Source organism: Myxine glutinosa, chromosome 4 (genome assembly GCF_964187855.1).
Source record: "Myxine glutinosa chromosome 4, kmMyxGlut1.1, whole genome shotgun sequence".
Taxonomy (NCBI): Eukaryota; Metazoa; Chordata; class Myxini; order Myxiniformes; family Myxinidae; genus Myxine; species Myxine glutinosa.
The window spans coordinates 159,751,345-159,775,803 of NC_136264.1; the positions used below are offsets into that span (position 1 = coordinate 159,751,345).

Consider the following 24,459-nt stretch of genomic DNA (forward strand, 5'->3'; position numbering starts at 1 on the left):
AGGTCAAGGTCAGGTCAAGGTGAAAGTAAAATAATCTTAAAATTCCATTTATTCAATATCTTGATAATTAAGTAACATTTAAAGTGTTTTAAAAGGCTATATTATTTTTGAAACACGATCGTTCTAATTTGATAAATTGCTAATTTGTATAAATCCAAAATGGCTGCGACATTGGGCAAAACAAACTATGTTTGATGGTATTTGAGCATGTATCTTATAATTTAAGGTGAACACAAGTATACATTTAATACTGACATTATATATATATATATATATATATATATATATATATATCTATATATATATATATATATATCTATTATATTATATATATATATATATATATATTATAATATATATATATATATATATATATATTATATATATATATATATATATATATACAGTGGAACCTTGACTTACGAGTGCCCCAACTTACGAGTTTTTCGAGATACGAGCCGTCGCTCGGGCGGTTTATTGCTTTGAGATGCGAGCCGAGATCTGAGTTACGAGCTTTCGCCACCCGGTCACGTGGTTATCTTGCCGTGCACGTACAGTATCTCTGTCGTTATAGCGCTGCATTTTTGTTTTCGCATGTTGGTTATTTTGAGTTTACGCCGCCAGGTGGGTTCCGGTCACGTGGTTATCTTGCCGTGCACGTACAGTATCTCTGTCGTATAGCGCTGCATTTTTGTTTTCGCATGTTGGTTATTTTGAGTTTACGCCGCCAGGTGGGTTCCGGTCACGTGGTTATCTTGCCGTGCACGTACAGTATCTCTGTCGTATAGCGCTGCATTTTTGTTTTTCGCATGTTGGTTATTTTGAGTTTACGCCGCCAGGTGGGTTCCGGTCACGTGGTTATCTTGCCGTGCACGTACAGTATCTCTGTCGTATAGCGCTGCATTTTTGTTTTCGCATGTTGGTTATTTTGAGTTTACGCCGCCAGGTGGGTTCCGGTCACGTGGTTATCTTGCCGTGCACGTACAGTATCTCTGTCGTATAGCGCTGCATTTTTGTTTTCGCATGTTGGTTATTTTGAGTTTACGCGCCAGGTGGGTTCCGGTCACGTGGTTATCTTGCCGTGCACGTACAGTATCTCTGTCGTATAGCGCTGCATTTTTGTTTTCGCATGTTGGTTATTTTGAGTTTACGCCGCCAGGTGGGTTCCGGTCACGTGGTTATCTTGCCGTGCACGTACAGTATCTCTGTCGTATAGCGCTGCATTTTTGTTTTCGCATTTTGGTTATTTTGGAAAATTTCATGTTCATGTCGAACATTTCATGTTCATGTTCATGTTTTCATGTTCATGTTTTCATGTTCATGCCATGCCAGGCCACAACTTGTTCAGAGTGCCGGCGATAGCTCGCCTTCTCTTTGTGGAAAACACGGTGAGATCCTTAACATCCAACAACTAATGGGACGCAAACGGGGCGCCCAGTTTAGCGGTACACACATTGATGAATCACCCTGCCTGTGATTCACCCATGACAAGTTATAGCTGGGTCGGGATTCAAACCCAGGCTGGACAGTTTAGACTTTAGAGTCAAGTGTGCGTACTCCAGGCCATCCTGCCAACTTGTATGCTGCATACAGGTGAAATATAAAGCGCGAGATATTTATATATATACTGTATATTTAAAAAAAAATTGGTGTGGTTTTTGACGGGCTGGAACGGATTAATAGCATTTCAATGCATTTTAATGGGGAAATTTGATTTGAGAAACGAGCAATTTGAGTTACGAGCTCGGTCACAGAACGAATTAAACTCGTAAGTCAAGGTTCCACTGTATATATATATATATATATATATATATATATATATATATATATATATATATATATATATATTGCTACGGATCTCGGGGGTCGGCTCTCCCCTTATCAAGGGGGGGGGGGGGGGTTAATCCCCTTCTTTTTAGCTGGCCTTCCCGGGTCCTTAAAAGTTATAACGCTCCTTCCCGTCGGTATTAGCTAGGGTCATTGGTCAAAGTAGTCCCAAATACCTACTTACTAACCCGACCGTAAAGCAGGGAAATAACTCCCGCTTGAACCACGGATATGATGGATAATGCCGAGCGGTTAGCAACCCGCGATCCGAGCTATTAACAAAGACTAAACCCGATTGTAGCGGTTCCTAATCTTGCCACAGGTACTCAATTGAGAGAAAGGACGGATATGATCGGATTAGAGGAAACCACGAAAGAACAAGGCAATTTATTACAAATATACAGGAGGAAAGAGGAAACGAAAGGGGTGAAACAAGAAGAAGAAGAAGCAGGACACAGGGCAGTCTTAAAAACAGTCTTAACTTAGGACCCCAGACAAACGAGGAGTTACGAGGTGAGAGGTGGATATGGGAAATGAGCCGACTGGTAAACCAAAGGCAATCCACACGGTGAGGTCGATATGGGAATCTCAATGACAAAACAAGATGCACCATGCTGACAGCCTCTTCAAGGACAAAATGGCGTATAGGCCTGTAATGGAGGCGCTGGCTCCCTCCAACAATGACTCACACTTAGTGATAAAACCTGAGATGCAGGTTTGATTGCACTCGCAATATAGGACGATGTCGCGGACAATCCCTTTCTTGGGAAGCCTCAACTCATTCGTGACCAATATCAAAAAAGTCCGCTCGCAGCCTCAACGCGACTCGGAGCTGTCTCTCTCCTCCTATTCCGGTTTGTTTGTTTGCCGCGGAGGCGGAGCGAGTAAGGTCGGAGAAGGAGCCGAGCTACATGGAGGTCTGGAGCAAACGCTGGCGAACGGGGGTCACGAGTGAACTTCGGGGTTTCCTGGGAAATGGATTCCTGCGACAGAGTTGTTATCGCTGTGACAGATAAACCTGCGTGACAGGTTTTGCGGTTGATTCCGAAGAGAATCATTGGAGTGCCATTACGTCTCGAGAACGGACCGTTGGCCATTTTACCTCGCGCCCGATTTCGGATTGCTCTGGGCTCTTCACCTTACTTCAACCATTCCACCGCATCCAGATGTTAACCTGGTGTGTGTTTGTGTAACGTGGATTTTGAGTGGGAATTTGTGGTTCGCCGATTGGGAGCCGTTGAACGTCCATACCCGAAGGTGTGATTTCCCAGTCGCCTCTTGAGGGGTATCTTTGCCCATCTTTGGCAGTGTGACTGTCAACCGAGCGGGATTCTGGTCTCGATACAGCATCGTTCTGACGATCAATGGAGCGTGGATCGACTTTGGTTTGAAGCTGGGACAGAGACATTGGGAATGTTATTTTCGCTCACTTGGAGCACAGTGAGTTATATTGTACGAAACTGACTGTACCATCATAGGAATGATATATTGGTTGTACAATTGATTACTATTGTTATTGTACTGTTATTCTTGTGTGACCTTAATACAATACTTGTTTGTTGGTAACAATTGGTGTGGTTTCACCATTGATCTTTGACATACAGAATAACACATCTTTCTGCCGTGACTCCTCTCGGGGCTCAGGGGTACACCGTGACCGGGGTTTGGGGAGGAGCACGTAACAGAAATTGGGTTTGATTGCACTCGCAACGAACATCACGTGATCGCTCTGAGCGAATCAGCGCGCTGCTCTGCTCGCGGTCAGATTCCGGTCATAATATTCCGCGCTGAGGTTAAAATATGGTAAAAAAAATATTATGAAATAAATTTTTAGGTCGGCCATGTTCGTCCCAGGCTCAATGGCCATGTCTGTGCCAAATATCAAGTACGTGAGCCTCTCCGTTTAGGAGTCTATCGGTAACATTACACACACACACACACACACACACACACACACACACACACACACACACACACACACACTGTGTTTTATATATATATAGATGTATGTATGTATGTATATATATATATATATATATATATATACATACATACATACATACATACTATATATATATATATATATATATATATATATATATATATATATATATATATATATATATATATACATACATACATACATACATACATACATACATACTATATATATATATATATATATATATATATATATATATATATATATATATATATATATATATATATATATATATAGATATATAGATATATAGATATATATACATACATATATATATATAGATATATAGATATATAGATATATATACATACATATATATATATATATATATATATATATATATATATATATATATATATACATATATACAGACTTGGCATTTAATATGGAATATTTTTTTTGTGGGGGTGAAATTACTTTTCAAGATGTCTTAGAACCAAAAGTTCATTGGAATTATGTTGAAATTATTCTAGATTTTGTTGATGTGACCTTTAAAAGAAACAAAAACCACATTTGACATTTCGAAACAAATAAATTGATCCTTGAAAGTGATGTGGACTGATATCGAACTCAATTCATGGACACAGTACTGTGTTAAACTTCTGTACGTTTTCCAGAAGTATCTCTTTATTTTGCACATTAGCCAAATTTTTTTTTTACAAAAAAAAAACAAAAGTTAAATTACGACTGGGATTGCCGACAGTAAAATTACAGTTCAGTACTTCGTGTAACCCCCACGAGCATTCAGGAGAGCACGTACACGTTGAGGCATGCTGTTCACGAGATTTTCCAAGGTTTGGACAGGAATCGCTTGCCATGCAGTGACAATAGCCTGCTGCAATTCACACACAGTGGTCGGCTGCTGGTCCAAGTGGTCGATTTGACGCGTTAATTCTGCCCACACGTTCTCTATCGGATTCATATCCGGGGACATGGCAGGCCACTCCATATGCTCTACACCATGGTCAGCAAGAAAGTGTTGGATCATGCGAGCACGATGAGGCCGTGCATTGTCATCTTGGAAGACAAAGTTTCCTCGAAAGGCTGCACGAGCAAATGGAAGCAATGTTTCTTCCATAATGGCCCTGTACTTGAACTGGTTCAGGTTTCCATTCAGAACAACCAGGTCAGTTTTGCCCCCTGCATGAAAAGCAGCCCAAACCGTCACCCCGCCACCTCCAGCTTGGACTCTTGGCACTATACAATCTTTGTTGTAGGCTTCATGCACTTGTCTGCGCACTCGGACGCGGCCATCTTGACGATAGACCAGAAATCTAGACTCATCACTGTAGATCACATGATTCCAGTGTCCTGGCTGCCATTGACGGTGCTCTCTGGCCCACTGCAATCGGCACTGGCAGTGTCATCTGGTCAGGCGTGGCTTTCTCAGGGGATGCCTGGCACGATAGCCTGCTTGAACCAGTCGTTGGTTGACTAGCCTTCTGGATACAGGCACATTTGTCAGTTGCTGCCACTCAGCCCTAAGCCGATTAGCTGACTTTGTACGGCCATTGCGGACTAACTGGTGCAGCTGGCGATCATCCCTCCTTGTGGTTCTGCGGGGACGTCCTGGCCTCGGTATTGCAGTAGGGACACCCCTCTGAGCATTTCGTTTCAGGATCTTTGACACCTGACCTTGAGTGATGCCATACTGCCGAGCAATAGCACGCTCTTTCATGCTGTAATTTCGTAAAGCCACCACTCCATGACAAACAGCATTGTCGAGTTGACGGGCCATCTCCAGAGGAAGCGGCAATAACTTTTGGAGATGTGCAGCAGTTGTTTTTCACTAATACAGAACGCAACAACCCTTGTATACCCGACTGTGAAGCCAATCGTCAAATGCACCTGTCCGTACATTTTGCCACGCCACCTGTGATATAATCCTGTTGTTGACTTCTTGCTGCGACAGACAATCAGTGACATGGTTCTTTTAACAAATAAATCACCAAAGTGTAAAAGAAACTCACCAGATTGATATACTGAGTTAAGAAAGTAAACCCAAGTCAAGAAAAAAAAAAATATTCCATATTAAATGCCAAGTCTGTATATACACACACATATATATATATATATATATATATATATATATATATATATATATATATATATATATATATGTATGTATATAGATATATATATATATATATATATATATATGTATATATGTATATAGATATATATATATATGTATATATGTATATAGATATATATATATATATATATATATATATATATATATATATATATATATATATATATATATATGTATATATATATATATATATGTATATAGGTATATAGGTATATAGATATGTATATAGGTATATAGATATATATATATATATATATATATATATATATATATATATATGTATATAGATATTTATATTTATGTATATAGGTATATAGATATATATATATATATATATATATATATATATATATATATATATATATATATATATATGTATATATATATATATATATATATATATATAGGTATATATATATATATATATATATATATATATATATATATATATATATGTGTGTATATATATATATATATATATATATATATATATAGATATATGTGTGTATGTATATATATATATATAGATATAGATATATGTGTGTATATATATGTATGTATATATATATATATATACGTACATACATACATACATACACACATGTATGTATATATATGTATGTATGTATGTGTATATGGAAGATTCTGGTGATTTCTGTCATGAGTGGAATTTTTGGTGTTTAAAAAAAAAATTCCCATTATTAATTTGGTATGAAAATGTGCCTTCTGTAAGGTGTTTGTTGGATCCACATTTTTTGCAAAATTTGAAATGGACCCTTTAATGGTGAGACACTAAAATATGACTGACATTCATAACTTTCCTAAGTTCTACACAAGTCAGACAATGCAGTTACTTCAACAGCTCCACGTGAGGACCACTCGAAGATGAGTTGAGATTATTATGAAGACTATCCCTAACAGCTCGGTGTCCCGGGCTCTCAAAATATTGTACCTGAGCCTTGTTGGTGGTGGTCATGCTTTTATTTTTGGAATAAGCATCTCCCCAACTACGACCATAATTTTTGCATTCTTGTAATACATTTATTGAACATTGTGAAGTTTTGATGCAATGGTGGTTGTTTTTGGGAGGTTGGGTATCTTTATTTTACATCAGTAAAAATGGTGGAAATTTGATCACGTTAGAATTTCTATACACACTGTATGTAAAGCTTTACAGGTTGAATCTGGCTCATTATACATAACACCTTATCAACACACATTGAGTGAGGACCAGAAGTAGCCATCACTTCCTGAATGAGGGGTTCAATAATGCATCTTAATACTGTGAAAGCATCTCATCAGGGAAAGGAAATAATTGGAGCTCATTTGTTAAAACGATGTAATAAATCATCAGACATTTGATTGGAGATACAGAAAAGGTCGGGCATAATATTTTCGGATGAAGGCCATTTCAAGAGTCCAATGTGATGATGAGGCAAAAAAAAAAAAGACGGCTTCCAAAATTCCAGAATGATGGTCTTGGGAAAATATTGTGGAAACTATAATTGTCATTGTAATTTTAAAATTTTACGATTTGTGATTCATAGATGTTATAAGTTTGACTGTATAAATTTTCTCCAAGACTGCACACTCTAACATGTTCAATATTGTTTAATATTTACAAGTAGACTTTGTACATAAAATGAATGATGAGGAGGTTTGCGCACATTATTAAACTAATAAGCCACCTTTGGGATTTTAACTTGTGTTCTTTGAGTCAATTGCCGAGATCATTATTCTAACAACACTTCTTATTTGTCGATTCTGTATCTTGTTCTCCTTTTTAATGATATTCTTTATGATTGTATGCTTGGTGCATTATTTGTGGATTTCTTCATTAAAGTTGGTAAATTTTATCAGAGCTGTTTCCAAAGTTGTTGCAAAGTTAAAATGACTTAAATGGTCACAGCTTGTGTTTTTGGGCATAATGTGCCACATGACTTCCATACGCTACACCCACTCTCCCAGCTTGTTTGAATACAAAAAGGGATTCATTTTTTATGGACAGTTTGATTTGCTATTTAGTCATATGGTTTCATGATGTATGACCTGGCATCTGCCCATGACAAAGTGCTCTCTGGGCATTTTTATTTATTTGTTTTTCTTTGGTGTCTGTTATGTGTAGTGAACACAGAATTGGTTTGTACATGACAGCACAACTTGCTAATGAATAAAACGTCCCTACTAGGAATGCTCTTATTTTGGTGTTTTGTCTTTGGAGAGCTGTAAGTTAAAGAAAAAAAGTGTAACCTTCTTCTAAATCTTTGGCATTTGTATGTTTTTTTTAAAGGGCATGTAATATTCCCAAACGTTCATTTTGTATTGCTTGTGCTTTGCATGCAGAACGACAAGTTTCACCATTGGTGGAGCTGGCAGCTCGACAAGTTGCCTTGTACATCCCATTTGAAGTTGTCGAAAAGGTATATCCACCTGTACCTGAACAACTACAGTTGCGCATCGCTTTCTGGAGCTTCCCTGAGAATGAGGAAGACATCAGGTTTGGAGCATGTCATTGCAAAACTTGAGTAGGAGAACGTTGAGATGTTTGTTCTTTGTAGAGGATATGGATGGACAGAAATAAACATTGGGTTACTGTGGATTGTGGACCGCTTAGAGTTTCTATTATTGAAGATTTACCTTCATTTGAATGTCTTTGAATTTGCTTTTTGCTAAGCTTATTTATCAATCGTTACAGCTGGTTAACGAATGAGCCTTTCAAAAAAAGCCGAGGTGCTTTATGATTCCATGCACACATGTACTTCCCACCCCAACATTATGTTCTCAGAGGTGATGCCAACATATTATTCAGGCCATGGACCAAGTTTGGTGTTTTCACTGTGATAAATGTAACCATCTGATGGTTTAACCTGACGAATGTACCATGCCCTCAAAATCGCTTGTCAAAGCACAGTCGATACTAATGATCTGCATTAAACTGTGAATTAAGGTCGAGCTTGTGTGGGTTTTGGGCATGTTTTTTGAAGAGACTCCATGTTTTTCAAGTGTAGCCTCGGAGCCGCTTTCCTTGTCGATATAAAAAATAACTACAGTTTTATCTTTACCTTTGCCTCAGGTTGTATTCGTGCCTGGCCAATGGAAGTGCCGATGAATTTGCACGCGGAGAACACCTCCTCAAGGCCCGTGTTGTGAAGGACCCGTTACAAATAGGTGACATATTATTTGCCCAATTTTGTTTTCTCTATGCATGTGGAATTTGAAATTTATTTTGCTCAGTTTTTAACATTTGTGCAATAACTAGTCATGGATTTAAATTAAATAATTAATTTAAGCGCCTGGTGTTGGCTTAGCGGTTAGGGTGCCGGCTTGGGATCCTAGGATCCTGGGTTCGAATCCCGGTCGATCGCTGAATTAACGCCAGGGGGGTTGACTCAGCCTGTCATCCTTCCGAGGTCGGCAAATTGAGTACCAGCTTGCTGGGATGAATGATCCTGGTGTGTGCCCCGGTTTAGAATAGGTACACCGTATCCCTGCGCATCGTAAGAGGCGACTAAGGGTTGGCGTCAGGAAGGGCATCCGGCCATAAAAACTTTGCCTCAAACAGGGAACCATGATTGTCATGGGGCCCGCAAGGCTAACCCCCGCTCTAGCGGGGGAAATGGCCTTAAAAACGATCATTCATTCATTCATTCAATTAATTGAAGCGCCATATAACACACTGGTGTGAAAGGGGGTTTGGTTGTGAATACATCCACTGTGAATGACCCTGAGCAATGAAAAGCTACTAAGCAAACCCGTGAAGAGAAAGCGAGCAGGCAGACACACAACCCTCGCAGATACTTTTTGGCACGACTCCCCTGATTGTCATCGGTGACCCCTGTCAAGCAGCCAAGGCCCCTACAGCCTCTTGTGGAAAGCAAAATGGCCGGCTGTAACAAAAATATGCCAAACAATGACGGTCACAGCAAATGACTAAAGGGACACAGACTAAAGGGTAGAAAATGACTAAAAGGTAGGCTGAGGTCTAAGTTTGTGTGGTCACACCAGGCAGCCAAAATGTGTGCTGAAAAGGACAATGACTGCACCTTCTCCAGTGAGGGAGAGAATCCCTGCCTCATGATAGAACAGAGCTCAGCCCCAAAGCTAAAAAGGTCTCGCCTGTTCTCCAAACAGCAGCTACTAGGTTCCAGATGAATCGGAGAAGATTAAATGAGCTGGAATTTGAAGGAGAAGGGAATCGTCCTCCACTGCATAGCATATTCCACGTAAGGAGTTAATGCTAGAGGAGAAAGATTCATGACCCAGTTGAAATAAACAAAGCTGGCAGCCAAGGCTGAACAAAGTTTCAGAATTTGATTCATGAATAATGATCCTTTACTGAAAAAGGAGGTGGAGATTTTGAGTTCTGGGAGAACTTCCTCCCACCTTCTGAAACCCGCAAATGGAGATAACAACCAACGTGTGAAATGCTTTCCTTCCTTGTGCAAGACCTGTGTATTTTCGTGAGTGTGTCGAGGGGAGGGAAAAGGAGAGGGAAGGGAGGCGGAAGGAGGTGTCGATAGCCATCTACCAGTTAGAGGTATGGTGGAAATGTGTATGTGAGCTCATATACTTGGCACCAGGCAGCAATTTGAAGGCATGTTCAATTTCTTAATGAATTCTGGATGAAAAGTGCTCTATTGATTATCAAGTGGCATTAAAACGACTTGCCAGCTCTTTTGCCTTCCATTATTGAAGGCTGTGTTCTCACCTTATCACAAGACAGAGGTAACTAACTGGATGGCACGCTTTAAAATGGCTGTCTCAGTTCCTCGTTTACCTTAACACTAATGTTATCACAAGCAGACCCCATCGGGAACACAGTACAAAGGAGAAAGACAGTGGCGTAGGTATATGTGTTTTTCTTGAAGTTCCCAGGATTCCTAGCATGTACCTCTCCTGATCTTGTCTCACCCTTAGCTGTGTGATGCTGCAACGATGGCTGTGCACTCATTCTCACATAAACAAGAGGTGTTTACACGTACGAAATTAATCTGTATACCCTGTCTATAAATTCCATACTCTGCCTCAGCGTCATGTGTAACAAAGGACTTACTCTGACAGGTCCCTGTTACATGGCCATCTAACCTACTCGAAACACACAGACCATACTGCACGTACACAGACCATAACAGTCTAGCTCTTGATCCCTCTCACCCTTACACATAATGATATATAATTGAAATTTAGTATGCCATTCTTTCACAATACCATTTGTGGCAAATGTCAAACATAATGCATCTAGGCACATCAGGCTTTGAAAATGCATCATTCACAAGCTCCTGGAATTGCACTGACAAGCAATTTGCAGGAGGAAAAGTAAGAGCTCAAAAGAAAAAGAGGAAAAACATTATTTACCTTGTTTTTTTTGTTTTTCCCAACACAGACTGATATTGTTTTGTCTTTGCTAACTTTGTAGGTTGGATTTAGCATCACCTATTTTTTTTAATTTTTATGTTTTTTTCGCTGTGGAATTTGTGTGCATCTTCCTTCATCAGTTCCACATTAGAACCAGAATGTGTTTTCTTCTTTCCCGACTGAGACTTATTACAAAGGCTGTCAAAGCAGTTCTGGGGTGGTTTAACTGGAAATTATCTATTTATTTTTTCAAAGTGTGTGTGTTCACCCGTTTCTTTTGAAGATTAAATACTTCTTTTTTTTATTTTTTCTCTGAACGTACATCTGAAATTGGAGAGCATCTACAGCCACAAAATATTCTTAACATTGCTTTGGTTTGGGGACTACAATGAAGTTGCCACGTAATGTCATTGATTGGGAGCCCACTTCGATGGAGCATGGTGTTTACGTGTGAGCAATGTGAATTATGGCTGGCATGAGTGTGACACAACATAACCTTGCGCTTGGCATGTAGATTTTGAACAAAGTACCGCAGACACTATGATGTTAAAGGCAGCTCTATAATTCCTGACCTTGGCCTTGGGTTTAGCACTGTGTTTTAAGTGTTGCTCCAAAAGGTGTCATTGAAGCACGCGGTGCTACGCGCGCGACTTGCTACCAAGGAGGAAGCGGACAACGCGGTAAGTTTAATGTTCTTTATTCAAAGAGGTCACTGTAGCACTGGCGCGCTCCGGGCAGCGCGCCCGGTGTATATCCTGAGGCCACGCCTACCCCTCGGGCGTGGCCGCCGCCCACTTGGTGCGCGGAATGATGTCACCACGCCAGTGGGCTTTCGTGTCCGCCACACGCGCCCCCCCAGAATTCTCGCGCACCTGGAGGGACAGTTTGCGGGGCAAACGGATGACCCGGCCGAAGCGCCCCCTGGCGACCGGCGGCGTCCGGGGTGCAGGGATTCCGGGTGGGATGCCCCCGGCTGTACCCGGGATGGGTGCCGGACCGGGGGGCGGCGTGCCTGCGGTACTGGGCGGTGCCGGGGGTCCGCCCGCAGGGGGGCGGCCCCGACGCAGGGGCTGAGCCACCGGCGGTGGGTGGTCCACGTCGAGGTGGGCTGGCTTGAGGCGGTCTATGGAGACCCGGTCAGGAGTGCTGCCGATGTCCAGGGTGAAATGTTTCACCCCGGTCTCCAGCACGCGGAAAGGCCCGTCGTACGGGGGCCGCAGTGGTGTCCGGTGGGCGTCGTGCCGGACGAAGACGTACTCCACGGTGCGAAGCTCCGGGGCGACGTGTTTAGGAGGGTGCCCGTGGTGCGCCGTCGGCACTGGGGCGAACCTCCGGGCGGTCTCCTGCAGCGCAGAACGCTCCTGCGCCGCGGACCAAGGTGCCGTGGGGTCGGGGAGGAACTCGCCCGGCACCCGCAGCGGTTGTCCAAAGACCAACTCCGCCACGGATGCGCGCAGGTCCTCCTTGGGCGCTGTCCGGAGGCCCAGCAGGACCCAGGGGAGCCTGTCGACCCAGCCGCCGTCGCGGAGGGTGGCCCGGAGCACGGCCTTCAACGAGCGGTGGAACCGCTCGCACAGGCTGTTGGCCTGGGGGTGGTAGGCCGTGGTTTGGTGCAGCTGGACCCCGAGCCCCCGCGCGACCGCGGCCCAGAGCTCCGAGGTGAACTGGGGGCAGCGGTCGGACGAGATGTCCGAGGGGGCGCCGAACCGGGCGACCCAGGTGGCGATGAACGCCTGCGCGACGTCTGCCCCCGTCGTCGCCGCCAAAGGCACGGCCTCCGGCCACCGGGTGGTGCGGTCCACCATGGTAAGGACATGGGTGAAACCCTGCGAGGGGGGCAAAGGTCCCACCAGGTCCACGTGCACGTGGTCGAACCTACGTGCCGGCACCGTAAACGGGGCCAATGGGGCCTGGGTATGCCGGTGCACCTTCGCGCGCTGGCACGCAAGGCACGTCCTGGTCCAGCCGCGGACGGCCTTCCGGAGGCCATGCCAGACAAACTTGTCGGCGACCAACCTCTGGGAGGCCTTCGTGCCCGGGTGGGACAGGCCGTGGATGGCGTCAAATACCTGGCGCTGCCAGCCTGCGGGCACGATGGGGCGAGGCCGCCCGAGGGAGACGTTGCAAACGAGGGCCGTGCCCGGCTGCCCGTGCCGTCGAAGGGCACCTCGGTGACGCGGAGGCCCGTGACGGCGGTCCGCAAGGCCTGGACCCCGGGGTCGGCGGCCTGGTCCGCCGCCATCCGGGCATAGTCGATGCCAAGGTGGACTGCGTGGGCGACGGCCCGGGAAAGGCAGTCGGCCACCGGGTTGTCCTTTCCCGCGACGTGTCGGATGTCCGTCGTGTACTCGGACACGGCCGTGAGGTGACGCTGTTGCCGGGCCGACCACGGGTCGGCGACCTTGCCCACCGCGAAAACCAGCGGCTTGTGGTCGACAAAGGCCGTGAACGCACGGCCCTCGAGCAGATGGCGGAAGTGCCTGACTGCCAGGTGAAGCCCAAGCAACTCGCGGTCGAAGGTACTGTAACGGCGTTCGGGCCGGCGAAGCTGCCGGCTGAAGAACGCCAGCGGTTACCAAGCACCACGCACCCATTGCTCGTGCACCGCGCCCACCGCGTAGTCCGAGGCGTCGGTGGTGAGGGCGATCGGTGCATCGGGCGCCGGGTGCGCGAGCATGGTGGCGTTGGCCAAGGCGAGCTTCGCGCCCGAGAACGCCGCGTCCATCTGCTCGGTCCAGGTAATGTCACCTTTGCCCGGCTTCCCTCGAAGGGCCTCGTGTAAGGGGCGCAGGAGCTGGGTGATGCGGGGCAGGAACCGATGGTAAAAGTTTACCATGCCCAGGAACTCCTGGAGCCCCTTGATCGTGCGGGGGCGCGGAAACCCCTTCACCGCCTCCACCTTGGCCGGTAGGGGGACGGCCCCGTGCCTGGTGACGCGGTGCCCCAAAAAGTCGATTTCAGCGACACCGAACCGGCACTTGGCGGGGTTCACGATCAGGCCGTGCTGGCCCAGACGTTCGAAGAGCGTGCGGAGGTGACGAAGGTGCTCTTTGCGGGACGCGCTGGCGACGAGGATGTCGTCCAGGTAGACGTACAAAAAATCCAAGCCGCGCAAGACGCTGTCCATGAGGCGCTGAAACGCCTGAGCCGCATTTTTCAAACCGAAGGGCATCCGAAGAAATTCGAAAAGCCCGAATGGCGTGATGACAACCGTCTTTGGGATGTCCTCCGGCCTGACAGTGACCTGATGGTAGCCGCGTACGAGGTCCACCTTTGAAAAGAAGGACATCCCCGCCAACCGGGCGGAGAAGTCCTGGATGTGGGGGACGGGGTAGCGGTCGGGGGTGGTGGCATCGTTGAGGCGCCGGTAGTCCCCGCACGGTCGCCATCCCCCGCCGGGCTTGGGCACGATGTGGAGCGGGGACGCCCACGCGCTCTTGGAGCGCCGCACGATGCCGAGCCGCTCCAGCGTAGCGAACTCCGCTTTAGCTATGGCGAGCTTCGTCGGCTCGAGGCGGCGTGCCCGGGCGTAGACCGGTGGCCCGGCGGTGGGGATGTGATGTTCCACCCCGTGCTTGACGGTCCCCGCTGAGAAGGTGGGCCGGGAAACCCGCGAGGAGGCGGGCGAATTCGTCCGCTGCCGGAAGCGTACAGATGAACCTGGCCGGAACGGAACCGCTCAGCAAGCCACTCGGCAAGCCGCTCGGTGAGCCGCTCTGTGAGCTGCTCAATGAGGCGGGCAGCGCGCACGCGAGCGAGCTGAACGTCTCAGCCTGGACAAGCCTTCTGCGCTTTACATCGACCAGTAATCCATTAGCACATAAGTCCGCGCCGAGCAGTGCCATGGGCACGTCGGCCGTAACGAACGACCAACGGAAAACCTGCCCTCCGAACCGCAGAGAGAGACAGCGTTTTCCGTACGTGCGTATAGACGTACCATTGGCCGCAAGCAGCGCGGGACCTCGGCCCGCGGTGTGCTTGTCGGACGTACCGGCAGGAACGACACTCACCTGCGCCCCCGTGTCGCACAGGTAACGGCGCCCGGACAAGGTGCCCGTTATGTACAGAAGGCTGTTTGAATTGCCGACGCTCACCGTTGCCACTGAGCGCCGGCTCGCCCATTTCCCGACCTGCCGAATGAGCACAGCGGGCGACACTGCCGAGCCTCGTGGCCGAACTTGGCGTGGAAGAAACACCAGGCGGGCAGCTGCGGCGTCGGAGGCCACGGTTTTCTTTGCGGCGGCGGCGGTGGTGGTGGGCGGGGCGTGACGGCAGACACGAGGTGCGGTGCATCGGGGAAAACCTCGGGAGCCTCGGGAGCGGCAACCGCGCCAAGACTCGCCTGCGTGTCCAAAGCCGCGTAGTATTTGTCGGCCTCGGCAGCGAGCGCACGGGGTTCCGTTAACGCGGAACCAGCCAAAGCGTGGCGGACTCCTGCTGGCAGCTGGCGTCGAAACAACGCCCGGAATAGAGCGTTTGGGGTTTCGTCGCCCATGAGCGCCAGCATATGGTCCATACGGACTGATGGTCGCGTGTCCCCGATCTCGGGGAGGTCCAAGAGGCGATCGGCCCGTGCGTCCACCGTAAGGCCGAACGTGGCGAGGAGGAGACGCTTGACCGCCTCGTACTTGCCGTCGGCAGGTGGATCCCTTAGGACTGATACGACGCGGGTGGCCGTGCCGGGCCTGAGGGCGGCGACCACATGGCAGTACATGGTCTCGTCCACCGTGATGCCTCGAAGTCGGAACTGGGCTTCTGCCTGCAGGAACCAAACTTCGGCTTGTGACTCCCAGAATTCGGGGAGCTTGATGGAGACCGCGTTGGTAGCCATTGTTGCGGCGGTTTCGGGTGGTCAGCGATGGCTAACTCGAATGTATGAGGTCACCAATGAAGCACGCGGTGCTATGCGCGCGACTTGCTACCAAGGAGGAAGCGGACAACGCGGTAAGTTTAATGTTCTTTATTCAAAGAGGTCACTGTAGCACTGGCGCGCTCCGGGCTGCGCGCCCGGTGTATATCCTGAGGCCACGCCTACCCCTCGGGCATGGCCGCCGCCCACTTGGTTGTCGGAATGATGTCACCACGCCAGTGGGCTTTCGTGTCCGCCACATCATAATGATGAAATAGCAGGTGATCGATTTTGCTATTGGAGTGGAGGCAGTTTAGATATTTTGGCTTTTAAAGGCTTAGTTGGATTGCATCTTATTCTCATGCGATGAGCTCCAGTGATGTCCAAACACCCAAGTGATCACATTGTGGTTTCTTGTCCAATATGCATTCACCGATCGATTGATCGAGTTCCTCGTGCTGCTGTTGTACGTTTACGATTCCGTTTTGCACCTTTAACCCTGAGACACATCCACAAGTTCATTTGGCTCGAAATACAGCCTTTGTCTTTTTTTTTTCATCTAATGTGGCAGCTGTAAAAGGGTTTTGCACTTTAATTGTGAAGCTGGCATTGTTAAAATACTGTTTCCTTCCACTTCCATTTACTTAATTTTTTTCTCTTGTTTTTAGATTCTTTTTTTTTATTTAAAGTTTTCAGAATTCTCTTTTGAAAGAGCAAAGTTAAAGCTTTTAGTTGTTCTCTAGCTGTTTGGCGATGCGTTTTATTACCATCATCATTTTATTTTACTCCAAAAGGTTAATGGGCCACAGTAGTTTAGTTGAAGTGCATATTAAAGCTTTTATCATTGTCTCTACAGTAAAGGAGTAAGGCCGTGCTTTTTGACGGATATTTCCCCATGAAGCACCTGTGGAATTTCTCATGGAGTCCACCTTTAACTACTTGATGTAGCTTGAAAACTGTTAAGAAAAAGGACATTGGGATTGTATATTTGCACGCTTTTGCTGAGGGCACACGCAAGTCTTTGACACTAAACACCAAACATCTGCTTTGCCTCACGGCGTTTCAAGGAGGGTTGGAGGGTTTGAATAGTGAGTTTTCTGGGTCATGCTGACGTGTGCTGAAAGGGCTCCTTTGGCTAGCATAGCAGTAGTCATGTCGAAATTGCTCTTGGCATGTCCTTGTATGCGGTACCACCCTTCCTGTCTGTGTTTCCCCTCGCTTGGCTGACTTATTTGCTGATAGTGATGGTTGGACCTTCTCGCCAACCTCTATACTGACCTTTTTCTTCTTTCCCTCTTTCACTTCTACATTTTTCCCTGTATAATGTCTTCTTTTGGTTTTAAATGCACAGCATCAATTTGTCGTTTCTACTTTTTCATTCTTTGTAAACTATCCATGTCTATAATGCTTTTCTCCAAAGACAATGGGTGAAGTACATGGTGAGATGCGACGTATACTGTACTTTGTTAATTAAATGGAAATTTGGACCTTGAAAGTTTTTTTTTTTTTCCATGTTGTAATACGTTTTGCTTTGACGTCATAAACAATATTTTGTGCATCTGCATTTACTATACATCAAATCATCAAAAAATCTCATTACTTAATTTCTATACATTCCACAAGAGTCTGATACACCCAGCAGCATGAAAGGGTCAAGAAGCATCAGCCTCGTAGCCTGAAACGACCAAACTCCGCAAGCTATTCTGCTGCTTGGTGGAGAATTTTGTGGTGTTGCTCACGTAGCAAGGATATTAAGACCCTGGAGATTTACATTGCAGTCTCATTATATTTGTTCGGAATAAAGACCATATTGTCTGAAGACGATGAAGCCCCATTACAGGAGAGCAGTGTGTCCAGTGCTGGGATTTCAGTTTGTACCACTCGGACTACACAACGGTGGCGAATTGTCAGAATACACAAAAACTGGGAGAGTTCGGACTGCAACATGACAAATATATTTGTTAATCAAATACCTCCATTATTTAATTTTATTTTAGAATTTTTTTTTTTTTTTTGTATACAGAGTCGAGGCTCGTGAAAGAGCTAGCATTTATCAAACAAACAAATCAAACAAACAAGCAAACAAAGTATATAAAAAGGGGAGCGGTCGACAAGATGGGGAGAGAAGGGGAGGAAGCACATAAACACAACATTTGAGAGCAGGGACATCGGGAGATGTGTGGGAGGGAGAGGGCCTGGGGGGTGGCAGGATAGGTATAAAACGCAAGGACACCAAGGACTTCCAGGAAAGAAGTCGGCACCTCAAAAAAGTGGATTTGGGGTGAAATTAGCGGGGGTAGAAAAGATCAAGGTTTTGGATTGAGGAAGATAAGAGATGGTGGTGAACAGCTGTTTTAAAGACCTGGAGGGTGGAGTTGGATTGAAGAGAGTGAGGGAGTTTGTTCCAGAGGCGGGAGAAAAGAGGAATGAAGGAGTGAAGGTGAGCAGAGAGTCTTGATTTTGGCAGTTTAACCATAAGAGGGTTGCAGGCAGATCTTGTGCGACCTGTAGGAATATTTGGGGGACAGAGCCCAGCGAGAGCTGGGGGAGCAAGGCCGGAGAGGAGTCGGTAGAAGACAGAAAGATGACCAACCTGCCTGCGGTGAGTAAGTGAAAGGCCCTTGGAGATAGCGTCATCGCGGGAGATTCCAATGATTCTGAACGCTTTGGTTTCAACAGCGTGAAGACGAGCTAGGTGTGAGGCAGGAGCACCAGCCCAGAGGGGAGAGCAGTACTCCATTGAGCTGCGGATGAAAGCCTTGTATGTGGTGAGGAGCTCAGGTGTGCCAAGGAAGGACTTCACACGATGGAGGATGCCCAGTCGGCGACTGGCTTTGGAGGCCAGCTTGGAAATGTGGTTTTCCCAGGAAAGATCATGGCAGATAGTGAGACCCAAAAGCTTGAGTGACAGAACTTCTTGGAGAGGATTATTCAGAAAGTAGATGGGAGGGTTGTCCAGTCGGTCTTTTCGGAGAGACATCGTAAGAGTGTGAGATTTGTCAGGATTGAAAGACATGTTCCACTTGTTTGCCCAGTCTGTGATTTTGTCCAGGTCTGCAGAGAGTGAGGAGGCTGCAGACTGCCGATCTGAGGGATGAGGAATGGAGCGGCAGAGAGTGGAGTCATCAGCAAAGAGATAGAGAGGATTTTCAAGAGAGTCAGAGAGATCATTGATGAAGACCAGAAAAAGCACAGGGCCCAGAACACTGCCTTGGGGAACTCCAGCCTGAACAATGCTGTACTGTACTTATTTTGTGCAATGGAGCGAAGGTTTTTTTTTTTTTCTCCCACGGTGGGGGTGTTTACGTATTTTCTCCCACGGTGGGGGTGTTTACGTATATAGGAGCAGTGAGGATTGAGTGGGAAGGAGAAAGCAACCAAGGGCATAGGGACAAAACATGTGATGTCTGGCAGGGAAAACCATGTGTGAGGCTTCCTGTCATAATCATACCATTTATTACATATTACATATGCGAATCAAATATTTAGGCCAATTTTTCAGGCAACGGATATCAGGAGAATATGGGTGGAAATCCAGAAGACTGGTCAACAGCTATAGGGTGCACATACATTGGCTGACAAAAGCATTCACCCCCTCCCAATAATGGCATTTTTAGATGAATTCTGAATTATGTAGAAACAATTTTTCCAAATGAACTTTTTTATTCATAACTCAAGAGATCAAACTAAACACTGTTATAGTTGAAGGGGGTTACATGTCAGGAATACCTGCAAAAAACATGTACAAATCAAAATTCACTGGTTGCAAAAGTATTCATCCCTCAAGCTCAATACTTGGTGAAAGCACCTTTTGCAGCAATGACTGCAATGAGTTTTTTGGTAGGTGTCTACCAGCTTTGCACAGTGAGATTGTGAAATCTTTGCCCATTCTTCACCTGAAAATTTCTCTAGTTCTGCCAAGTTTGATGTGGATCGTCAATGGTCTGCAATCTTCAAGTCTCGCCATAAATGTTAAATTGGGTTCAAGTCAGGACTTTTACTGGGCTACTCAAGAACATTTATTTTCTTCTTATTCAGCCACTCTAGTGTGGCTTTAGCTTTGTGCTTCAGATCATTGTCCTGAAGAAATGTGAGTCTTCGACCCAGTTTCAGATTCATGGCTGACTCAAGCAGGTTTTCATCAAGGATTCTCCTGACCTTGCACTGTCCATTGTCCCTATTATCCTCACAGGCTTCCCAGTCCCTTCTTACGAAAAGCAGCCACATAACATGATGCTGATGCCACCATGCTTGACAGTAGGGTTGGTTTTGACTGGGTGATGTTCAGTGTTCGGTGTGCGTTAGACATAACGCTTTGAATTTAGACCAGAGTTAGATTAAAAAAAATTGTCTTTAACGGCAAAACGTTTCTCCACATTCCTGCAGTATCATTAAGATGCTTTTTCACAAATTCTGTATGAGCTTTTAGATGTCTTTTTCAGTAATGGCTTTTTTCTTTCCACCTGTCCATAGAGGGTAGCTTTGTGAAGGTAACGGGATATTGTTGATTAATGAACACTGACACGCATCTTGGACATAGTCTTGCAGATCTTTCAAAGTCATTGTTGGATTTACAGGGCCATCCCAAACCAGTTTCCTGCTTGCCCTGCTGCTGAGTTTGGATGGGCAACCTGATCTGGGTAGAGTCTGGGTGTTATGATATGTCTTCCACTTCTTCATGATTGGTTTCACCATACTCAAAGGGGTAATGAGTGACTTTTAAATCTTCTTATGAAGATTCTTACGTGAAGAAGAGGAATCTCTTACGTGTAATCTTCCCTCTCGTAAACGGTATTTCTCCACCACTTTATGTCTGACTTTATTGGAAAGCTTCTTGGTCTTCATATTTGCCTTATTGGTTGACCAAGTGAGTTTCACCTTAAAACTCCTTAGATAAGTGGGGAAGCTTGATTATTAAGTTAAGTCACAGATTTACATACAGGTGAAACCTCTTACACTTATTTTGTAATCTTTAAAATAAATAATTACCTCTGCCACCAAAGATGGATGGAGGTTATGTTTTCACCCCTGTCTGTCTGTTTGGTTGTCTGTCTTTGCACAGGATATCTCAAAAAGTAGTGCACAGATTCGGAAGGAATTTGGTTGAGAGGTAGGGTATGTGACAAGGAAGAAATGATTACATTTGGGGGAAGATCCGGATCTGGATAGTATAATTTTTGTGTGAATTTGGGGGATGGGGGGAGGGGAGGGGTGGGGTGAATGCTCTTGCAGACCACTGTACTTGTACTGCTGCATCCAGATTGTTGACCTGGTTCACCATTGTATAGCAGAGCATAGAACTGCATGTTTATTCAAAATTCATCCTATTTTCCACCGTACTGTTTAGTTGAACTGTAAGATGCACAGAATGTGACTCCAAATGGTAATTAAAACTTAATTGTTCCATCAGTCACAAGAAGTTTACCCTTCTAATTGTTTTGGACCCCCAAAATGGGCCCCATTACAAATGAGGTGTCTTCTCATTTGATGTAACTGGCTTGATGTATATGTGACTGGCTCTGGCAAAAGCAGACACTTGGAGGCATTTCTCTTAGCGAGAAAAAGGCGAAGAGAGTCGCAATATGACCACAGGGACCAAATTGAGATTTTTATATGGATAGAAAGAGTAACTTCTCTAGATTCTTATGCACCAAAACATTTTCCCAAGAAACAACAGAAAAGTTGTGAAATTCGATGAAGAATCTAAAATGTCATTCTCAAAATGTGGTCAGAAATTCACGATTCCTTGGTCAAAAAGACACCAAGATCGCGGAATTACATCGTAATTCGAAGGAGATCCCTGACATACATGTTTGGTATGAATGAAAAGCTCTACGTGTGCACTTTCTTTGTGCGTGTGAACTGTATTGTGAACTTTGAACCTAATTATCACCATTGTTTAAACGAAAATATAATTGTCATTAAAATACCATAACTTCGTTAATTTTCATCCAATTAGCAAAATGTATATATCAAATGAAAGAGAAAAGCATGGGGAATCAGATGATATCAAAATCTCAATTTTTATTTTTTGCCCCCAAGTGTCTGCTGCTTTTGCCAGAGCCTGTCACATATATACATACTAGCAAAAAGCCCATCAAATATGACAGTTAGAAATGGTTTATTCGACAGTGCAGCCTCGTGAGCATGCCAAAGTCTGAAGACTCAGCCTAGTGTCAGGTGTGCTTATATCTTCTTTATTTATTAGGCATCATACGGATGTCATTTATCCCTGGTGTTGGGCTAGCGGCTAGGGTGCCAGCTTAGGATCCTAGGATCCTGGGTTCGAATCCCGGTCGATCGCTGAATTAACGCCAGGGGGGTTGACTCAGCCTGTCATCCTTCCGAGGTCGGCTAATTGAGTACCAGTTCACTGGTAATTCCCTGTGTGTCGCAAGAGGCGACTAACAGGGTTGGCGGCAGGAAGGGCATCCGGCCGTAAAACATTGCTTCAAAAAGGGGACCAAAAAAACAACAACAACCACGGTCCCCGAAAAAGGCCAACCCCCGCTTTGCGGGGAAAAATGGCCTCTAAAGGTGTTTTTTTAATTTTTTTAATACGGATGTCATCATAATGAACACTCGTTTTACTCTGCGCGCGTTGCACATCATGGGCAGCGAATTTCACCTCACTGTGCCTTGTATTTTTTTTTTTAATGCTTTGGTCCACCGCCCCTCAGGCTCTGTTTGCAAGCCACCGTCTAAAATTCCAATAGAAGAGACATAATTACTATTTTATGGAAAATGTTTTTCGACTTTGTTTTATCCTCAAAAATAGACCCTAAAAATAGAAAAATTTAGTCCTCGGTGAACACATTTGTGTTTGTTGAAAGATTGGCCTTTAAAACCTACCCTCATGAAGGGGGACAGACATCAGTACAAACACAAACAAACTGACATTGTGTTTTATCTGGTAGATATGATTGTGGGACATATCAAAAGGTATTTTATAGTCGATCCATGCTGTGGATAATATGGTTGTGTGGGCGTGCATGCATGTGCGTGTGTGTGATTTCCAACGCTAGAGGAGTGTTCGGGGCCCTCCAATGTAGCACACTCTTGCATCGCTGTTTCCATCACCAGCCCAATGAACGGCCCATCAGGACCACAAAAGCCTTATAAGATTAAGATGCTAAGGAGAGAAATTGGACCAAGCTGAGACCTGGGCTATGATGAATGCCAAGCCCTTAAGGCTGCGAGACGGCCTCTTATCAAAGGGGGTAACCCTATAAGGGACAGAAAAGCGATCCTAGTTCAGTGACGCTTCTCCCCTGGTGTCCTCCCGCCTTCATCTCACACTCTTAGACCGTCTTCTGAACACACATTGCACGCACAGGATCTTCACACACTCGCATGACTCTTATCTTCTTTTCCCTCTTCCTTTCTATCTTGTTCACTAATATTTGTCCTGCATTGCATGCATGCTCTTGGCTCTCAAAGGTCAATCATATGACTAATCAAGGCCTGTAAAGCCCACGCTCTCATGTGCTCAGGCATATCATTGCTTGGCTACGCATCCTTACCATTTTCCAATAAAATGACTGCTCTGGTGTTCATGGCGAGTTTCTCAACACATGCCGGTTGTACCTCATATTCGTTTTGGCAATTATCAACCTTATTCACATTTTCACAACTCTTTACTTCATTAGTCTTACAAATACTGTATTAACCTATTCTATGACAGCACTATTCATTGTGCATGTTCTCGATTAAAAATCCCATAACAATGATTACATCACCAACCACTCCAATTGATCAAAGCAAAATGTCACAACAAAACTGAAATTCTCATAAATACAGTCACGTGAAAAAGTAAGAACACCCCATGTAAAGTTTTGACTTTTTCACCATATTTCAACATACAGCTATTTGATCTTCGTTTCAACAATAATGATAGATAAAGGTGATATAACATAACAAATATCATGAAACATTTACATTTTGTAGTCCATTGTATAATTTAAATAAACATAAATGCAAATTTCGCATGTGGAAAAAGTAAGTACACCCCATGAAATGTTTTTTAAAATCTTTTTAACATATGTGGACATATCAATATTTGATCTTCATTTAGACAGTATCTATAGATAAAGGTGATCGAATTGAACAAAAAAACAATGAAAAATTGACTTGGTAATAATTTATTCAACAAAAAATTAATAGAGATGCCATTTCCTTCTGTGGAAAAAGTAAGTAATACCACCTTGGCTCTAATAGGTGGTATTGCCTGCCCCCTTTGGCAGAAACAACCTCAAGTAGGCGTTTCTTATAACTGTCTACCAGTCTCTGACATCGACTGGGAGAAATTGTTGCCCACTCCTCCATACAGAA

At 44.9% G+C, this 24,459-nt stretch overlaps 1 protein-coding gene across 6 annotated transcripts in view; it reads left to right on the plus strand.

Annotated features, from left to right (window-relative positions):
- The window catches only part of ZSWIM8 (zinc finger SWIM-type containing 8), a 391,013-nt gene that overhangs the window by 219,166 nt on the left and 147,388 nt on the right, over positions 1-24,459 (plus strand). For 5 of the 6 annotated variants that reach the window (XM_078776666.1, XM_078776668.1, XM_078776667.1 and 2 more), the window contains 2 exons: positions 8,268-8,421; positions 8,998-9,092. The exons of the other annotated variant lie outside the window; for it this stretch is intronic. In XM_078776666.1, coding sequence (XP_078632792.1) covers positions 8,268-8,421; positions 8,998-9,092 — 249 coding nt within the window. The remainder of the gene's footprint in view (positions 1-8,267; positions 8,422-8,997; positions 9,093-24,459) is intronic. 6 annotated transcript variants of the gene reach the window in all.